Source organism: Anastrepha obliqua, chromosome 4 (genome assembly GCF_027943255.1).
Source record: "Anastrepha obliqua isolate idAnaObli1 chromosome 4, idAnaObli1_1.0, whole genome shotgun sequence".
NCBI lineage: Eukaryota > Metazoa > Arthropoda > Insecta > Diptera > Tephritidae > Anastrepha > Anastrepha obliqua.
In genome coordinates, this window is record NC_072895.1 from 9,697,784 (window position 1) to 9,705,744 (window position 7,961).

Genomic DNA, 7,961 nt, shown 5'->3' on the forward strand with positions numbered 1-7,961 from the left:
CGTAAATTGTTGTTTTGGTTGTCGATTTGCTTTCCTTCGTAGACTAATAGCATGCAAAATGATTTTCAATAATAACGTTGCTTGCGCATTCGCAAAGACTATAAATTTTTACTGTAGATTTAGATATCGAAAACATCCTTACGCACTTCCAACTCAATCGTAATTGTGAATTTATAAATGGCACACATAAAAATTCTTTGGGTATGCCATTTTTGCGATATTGAAGTATCTTTGAAAAAAAAAAACAAAAAATGATTTCGCGGAATTTCTGTGGTTAGAAAACCCTAGATAGTGGGATGGTTATTTCTTTTGTTATAAATATTTTTATTCCCTAAAAGTGAAAATATTTATATATAAATTTACCCCTCATACATACATACGACTTTTTCTACTATTGTATAATTTTTTTAATCTAGGCATTGACTATGAAATTAATTTCTCTTAATCATTCACGCTGATAAAAATATTTCATTTCGATTAACTTTTCAATTTTTGTGCTCTTTTGCTTTTGTGCCTTTGAGCCTTACAACACCGCCTATGATTAATTTACTTGACACTTTGCCATCCCATTGCGTTCGAAAATATTTTTAGGCGTACACTTAATATAAAACCTATTCAGCTTTCAACGCTGACTAATCGAATTATTCTTCAATTATATAATTTTTTTTTTTCTCCCAGACAATGATAACGGGTTGGACGTGCTTTGTACAAAAAGCAGAAAGAAAAAAAAATATGCTTCGTTACCACAACGGCCGTTATAGCAACAGAATCACGTACGTATATGAATATTTATGGGTTAGTGCAACAACTCAATTTCGGGGCAGTAACGAATTAGCCATTTAATCCAATAGCTAACATACGCGCACACACACATACATGCAAATGGGCAAGTCATTGCCGCGTTGATGCTTTCATGGATGTTAGTGTTCGTAGTTAGTGAAAGTGTTTCGTTTTATTTAGGTTTTCATTCTTCCTCTTCTCCTTTCGCGGCGCACAAAACGGTTTTCAGCGCTGGTTTTTATTAACTGGCCCCGCCTGAAATTTGAATTATCATCGGCTTCGGTTTTCTCCTCAATATTCATCAAAGTCTTAAATATTTAGTCACTTAGGTTAACAAACACTATTTACATTTTTGAATTGCACTAATACATAGACCTTCACATGACTGCCCCAATGTAATTAGTCATGCCGCTAGGGTGGGTTAGTTATGTGGTAATGTAAACATAATTTCATGGGCTTCATAGGCTTCGTATACGCCTTTCCAATTTTGAGACAGAAAACTCAAGTTGTTTTATGAATGCTTCTTGGCACAACTTAATGTGAATGGGTAGGGAAATTTAGACAAAGTGATGTAATTGTACAAAATTAACAAAAAAACAAAAAACAAAAAAGAACATGGGAAGTCATCTTCTTTCTTGTTGATTTAATGTTTCAAGTGAATAAATTGTTGGAAAGGCTGGTTGGTGGAACAGTCAACTCACGTACCTAGTGTTTCCGTATATTTATTAAAGCATAAGAAATGCGCACTTATTTCTATATTTTCATAATATCAGATAGCCAAGTCTACCTAAGCGGATTTTCACAATCCACTATTCCATTTTAAGCGCTTAAGGGGTTAGAGGTAGTCAGAATTTTTTTTTTGTATATTCTTAAAGTATAATATCTTAAAAATATTGTGTGAAAACCTCAAGTGGATCCGACAAATACTTTTTGAGTTATTCAACAATTAACAAAGGGCGGTCGGGCGCTCACTGTAACTTAAAATCCGCTTGGTAGATTTTAATAAAATGTATACTGCTTTTGAAAAACATAAAAAACTTTTACCTGAACAAAGAATTTTTTTTTCAAAAATTTCGTTTTTTTTTAACAATTAATTCTCGGTTTTTTCCTCGAAAATCTGAAAAATATTTCCTGAGCCTCCATATTGTTAATTAAAAACAAGCTTCGATCAGGCTCAAGATTATCTATTAGTAAATCTAATTTATCTTGTCCGATTGAATCTCCAAAGACTTGTGATGATCACCGCATGGGACTTCTGCAGAAACGGGCTCCACACAAACAGCGACAACTTTTACAACTATTAATTTTTGTTTTTGAAATCTTGCTAAAGTCAATTCGAAACCTAATATTTTAAGGGGACAGATACCTGTAAATGGCCATATTTGCCGACTTCGAACGGCAGATATTTTCATGAGGAGCTTTTTCATGGCAGAAATACACTCGGAGGTTTGCTATTGCCTACCGAGGGGCGACCGCTATTAGAAAAAACGTTTTTTTGGTGTTTCACCGAGATTCGAACCGACGTTTTCTCTGTGAATGGTAGTCACGCACCAACCCATTCGGCTACGGCAGCCGCCAAAATTAATATAAATAAATAATAACGAATAAAGTTAAACTCTTTCATATTAAGAATTTTACTAAGCTTTTTTCCAATTCGGGCGGTTACTTATCGGTCTGCCATCTTGCGTTCAAAAGAATTGGAAAAAAACGAATCCCTCTGTATTAATCTAAGTTCTGTTCGATGAAGTGCAAAATGTGCTGATGTTATTTATTTTTATAATTACTTCAATGGTTATTATGCCTTTGTCTATTAGGACAAGTAGTACTTGAGTCCCTTCTGCGTGACTTCACCTACTTTCTTGTGGAAAAACAACAAACAAATGGGTACAAAATATCGTTGGGTTTAGAAAATTCTTAAGTGCGTTCTCTCCATGCAAAGAACAAGCTCGAATTATTTATGTGGAAGAAAAAGGCAAGCATCATCAACAAAAAAATTGTCTAAAATCAACGGAATTTTGTAGTGCCTTGGAACAGGCATAGTGTTATATTAATAGGACTATGAATAAGTTCGTGCGGTTTTTTTCGAAATTTGAAACTTTATTGACGTAAAATGGTTACAAATTTAATATTCAAAGTATTGTCCATCGCTTACTACTACTTTTTCCCATCTTTCTGGCAATTCACGGATTCCCTTTGTGAAAAATTCGGTCGGTTTTGCCGCAATCCACGAATCGATCCATTTTTTGACTTCATCGTAATTACGGAAGTGCTGGTCAGCCAGGCCATGTTGCATCGATCGGAAGAGATAGTAATCGGATGGCGCAAGGTCTGGACTATACGGCGGGTGGGGTAGGACATCCCATTTGAGCGTTTCTAAGTATGTTTTGACCACTTGTGCAACATGTGGCCGAGCATTGTCATGGTGCAAAATAACTTTGTCGTGTCTATCGGCGTATTGCGGCCGTTTTTCTCGCAGTGCTCGGCTCAAACGCATCAATTGTCGTCGGTAGACATCCCCCGTAATCGTTTCATTCGGTTTCAGTAGCTCATAATACACAACACCCAGCTGGTCCCACCAGATACACAGCATAACCTTCAGGCCATGAATATTCTGCGCCGACGTCGATGTTGAAGCATGGCCAGGGTATCCATACGTTGCCCGACGTTTTGGATTGTCGTAATGGACCCACTTTTCATCGCCAGTCACAATTCGATGCAAAAAACCCTTTCTTTTGTGCCGTTGAAGCAGTTGTTCGCATGCCATAAAACGGCGTTCAACGTCTCTTGGCTTCAATTCATACGGCACCCAATGGCCTACCTTTCGGATCATTCCCATGGCTTTTAAACGTTTGGAAATGGTTGATTGATCAACTCCCAAAGTTTTTGCAACCTCTTCTTGCGTTTGAGCCGGATCTTGATCGAGCAATTCCTCCAATTCGGTATCCATGAACTTTGGCGGCGCACCCTCGCGTTCTTCGTCTTCCAAGCCAAAATCACCACTTTTAAAGCGTGCAAACCACTTCTGGCACGTTCGCTCAGCTAGAGCATGCTCACCATAAACTTCCACCAAGATACGATGACTTTCGGCTGCTTTTTTCTTCATATTAAAATAATGAAGAAGAATTCCCCGCAAAAACACATTATTTGGCACGAAATTCGACATTTTCAAGTGTGGTAAAAATATTGTTGTTTACGCTTCAAATAAAAAACTTATACTGACGTTTGTGCCTTACGACAGTAGCTCTCCAATGAATGTTTGGAAATGTGGATCAATGGAATAATAATATAGTTACGCCATCTGTTGTAAAACCGCACGAACTTATTCATAGTCCTCAATGGACTACAAGCTGTACATCCAGAAAATTCTAAAAATTCTGATAAGAAAGTTTAAAGTTTTGACGAAATTTTGAAAAATTTTGTATAATGCTTGAAGCTTTTGTCTTAATTTTTGTATAAACTATTGGAGTGACTTCATAATTTTTATATCTTTATAATTTTTAACAGAAGAAATTATAGGAGGTGAACTAAAAGTGTATGGAGTTTTTATTATATCCAATTAAATACAAAAGTAAATGGAACTTAAATAAGTTGAATCAAATTATGGTGTGGTCTCGTCGCCGGTTGAAAAGAGAAAAAAATTTTCATTGAATTTTAAGGTTCACATTATTTGACGAACTGACATAAAATTGATTGAGCAGCGGTGCTGCCACATACTCTCCCACCAGTGATTGCATATAATCACGTTAAGAAAGTCACAAAACGATCGGGTTTTTTTGATACTCGACCTGAGCGTGTTGCAACTTCCGTGGGTGCACTGTTAGAATTAATGTGTTCTTTAGAATTACAATTTACATTTGATGTCTTAATACTATTTTGTACAATTTTCTGTTTATTATCTTCTTTGTTGACATTAATTGCATCATCGTCTATTATTGCGGCTTTCAGTCGGTCCAGAGATACTGTCGATACTTTGCCATTTACCAGAACGTCGAAATGTTTTTCTTTATGTTTCACTACTTTAAATGGGCCATCATAGGGCTGCTTAAATGGTGGTCGCACAGAATCATCGCGAATGAATACATGCGAAGAATTCAAAAGTTCTTTTTGCACGTGAAAATTGTTATTTGAATGATTAGACGTGACAATGGGTTTTAATTGATTCATAGTATTTTTAAGATTGTTGACAAAATCTGATGTGTAAACTAGGGGTTTGTCACCAAAGAAATCGCCTGGCAATTTTAGCGTCGTAGCGTAAATTAACTCTGCCGGTGAGGTTTCAAGGTCAGCTTTGAACGTTGATCGAAGACTAAGAAGTATCAGAGGTAATGAATCATACCAACGCTTGTCTTTGTGACACATGATCGCAGTTTTAAGGGTGCGATGGAAACGTTCAATCATGCCATTAGTTTGTGGATGATAAGCAGTAGTGCGTAAATGCTTGCATCCAAGAAGTCGATTTAACTCCTTGAACAAATTAGATTCGAACTGTCTACCTTGATCAGTGGTAATAAAACTGGGTGTCCCAAAATATTGGACCCAACCATGAATAAGAGCTTCGGCTACAGTTTCAGCCGTCATATTTTCGATGGGAATGGCTACGGGCCAGCGAGAAAAACGATCAATACACGTCAAACAATAACGAAAATTGTTGTTGGTAGGGAGTGGTCCTATCAAATCGATGTTGATGTGTCTAAAACGACCATCGGGAACATTGAGATTAACCAGTGCAGCTTTGTTGTGTTTATGAATTTTACTCTTTTGACAAGGTATGCATTGCGCTGTCCACTTGGCGACATCAGATTTGACATTTGGCCATATGTAACGTTCAGTTACAAGTTTGATGGTAGCTATTTTACCGGGATGTGACAACCCGTGCACAAGGTTGAAAACTTGTCTACGGAGGTTCTCGACAACAAAAGGTCTAATAACTTTTGTTGAAGTGTCACAATATAAGTGTAGTTGTGAATTGGGTAGAGAGATTCTGCTCAGAGCGAGAGAATGTTTGGATTTTCCATCAAGAATTAGTTGCAGTTCGTGATCATTAATTTGTGACTGTGCAAGAAGGTCGAAAGAAAATTTGTCACAACTGACTTCCTCAATTCTAGATAAGACATCTGCTACTATGTTGTCTTCGCCTGAAACGTGGCGTATCCGTGGTCATTTGACCAATAAAGTCCAATTGTTGTAATTGGCGTGGCGAAGCTTGTTCGGGTTTTTGAGAAAATGCGAAAATGAGTGGTTTGTGATCAGTGTACACAATGCATTCGCGTCCTTCGATCATAAATCGATGATGTTTAATTGCTTGAAAAATTGCAAGAAGTTCACGATCATATGTACTGTAACGTTTCTGAGTGTCTGTCATTCGTTTAGAATAAAAACTAAGGGGTTGCAACTGATCGTTTGAAACTTGATGAAGCGCTGCTCCAATGGAAAAATTACTGGCATCGACTAGAAGTACTAATTTCGCGTTTGGAATAGGGTGCGCTAAAAATGCGACATTAGCGATATCAGATTTACACTGTTCGAAAGCGTCAGAGGTTTCATCGGTCCAAATACTTGGGGAAGTATCTTTTTTCTTGTTGCCTTTTATAAGAGATTGAAGTTTGCCTTGAATAAATGCGGCATTTGGCAAAAATCGACGATAGAAATTCAAAAGTGCGATGAAACGTCGGAGTTCGAAGGCTTTTTCAGGTTTTTTGAACGTTTTGATAACTTCAACTTTGTCAGACAGTGGTATGCTTCCGCTTTTTTTGATTAAATGTCCCAAAAAATTTATCTCACTTTTACCTAAGGTGCATTTGGCTAGATTGATTTTAATATTAACTTCGCGTAAACGTTCAAAAACTAAGCGTATATGATTTTTGTGTTCCTCGGTGTCTCTAGAGGCGATGCAAATATCGTCGATGTAGACTACTACGAAAGGTAAATCATGGAATAAATTATTCATGAAACGTTACATTGAATTCGAAGAGACCAAAAGGGGTAATAATTGCTGTTTTTTCTTTGTCTTCTTCGGCAATTGGAATTTGATTGTAAGCACTTACGAGATCAATCTTTGAGAAAATTTCCTTATTAGCACAAATGTGTGTCACATCTTGAATGTGAGGTAAAGGGTATCGATCAGGCGTGGTGATAGCATTGAGCATGCGATAATCGCCACAAAGGCGCCACTGTCCTGTCTTTTTTTGAACCATATGCAAGGGGCTTGCCCAAGGACTTTTGCTGCTTGGTTGACAAATACCAGCTTTAATCATCAGTTCGAATTCCTTTTTTGCTATTGCTAGCTTTTCTGGATTAAGACGCCGAGCACGGGAGAAGACTGGTTGTCCACTTGTAATAATCTGATGTTTGACTGAACTTTGTGTCAGATTATTACCTTTATTGAAAGTAGGGGGAAGCGTAAGATCTTTGAATTGTTGCAATAAATCGCTAAAAATCGAGTTGTCGTCAATAGTGTTGACTCTTTCATATTGAATTAATTGAGAATTGCATTTGGTGCGTAACTTAGTTTTCGCATCGATTAATTGCTTGTTCTTGATGTCAACTAAGAGGCCAAATTCATTGAGAAAATCTGCACCTAATATTGGCTTTGCTACATCGGCGATGAGAAATGACCACGTGAAATTACGTCGAAGTCCAAGGTCGACTGAAGAAGTGAAATAACCGAAAGTAGCTATGGGTGTGCCATTTGCGGCGAAAAGTTTATAGCTATCGGGAATTTTTAATTTATTGAACAAAATTCGAGGTAAAACGGAGAAATCTGCTCCGGTGTCAACTAAGTATTTGCTGCAATTTGAACGATCTGTGACAAATAAGCGGCGAGAATAATTCAGACCCACTTCGTCTACCGCAAATGACGAGGTGGAATTTAGTTTTTTGAATGTTCATCACTTTTATCGTCGGGCTTTTTGAATGCGCATGGCTGTTCACACTTGCGTGCCATGGCCCCAAAACGATAATGAAATCGACAATACGGTCTTTTATTACGAGATTTGGAACGTGAACGACTCGAATTGTGTGACTTCTGGGATTTATTTGGACTATTGTTTCTGCTCGCTCTAAATTCGCGAAAAGATTTGGCTAATTCATCGATACGAGCGTTCAATTGAAGGAGTGTGTTATCCGATTTGATCTCCGAAAGTCAGTCAATTCGACAACTTTATCTGCTAAGGTAGCACAGG

General features: G+C 37.4%; 1 protein-coding gene across 1 annotated transcript; it reads right to left on the reverse strand.

The window, feature by feature from the left end:
* Nucleotides 1-4,518: 4,518 nt before the first annotated feature.
* On the reverse strand, nt 4,519-5,358 carry LOC129246449 (uncharacterized). Its single transcript, XM_054885297.1, has one exon. It carries the CDS (start codon nt 5,356-5,358, stop codon nt 4,519-4,521), a length of 840 nt encoding a protein of 279 aa, XP_054741272.1.
* Between the last annotated feature and the right edge of the window lie 2,603 nt (nt 5,359-7,961).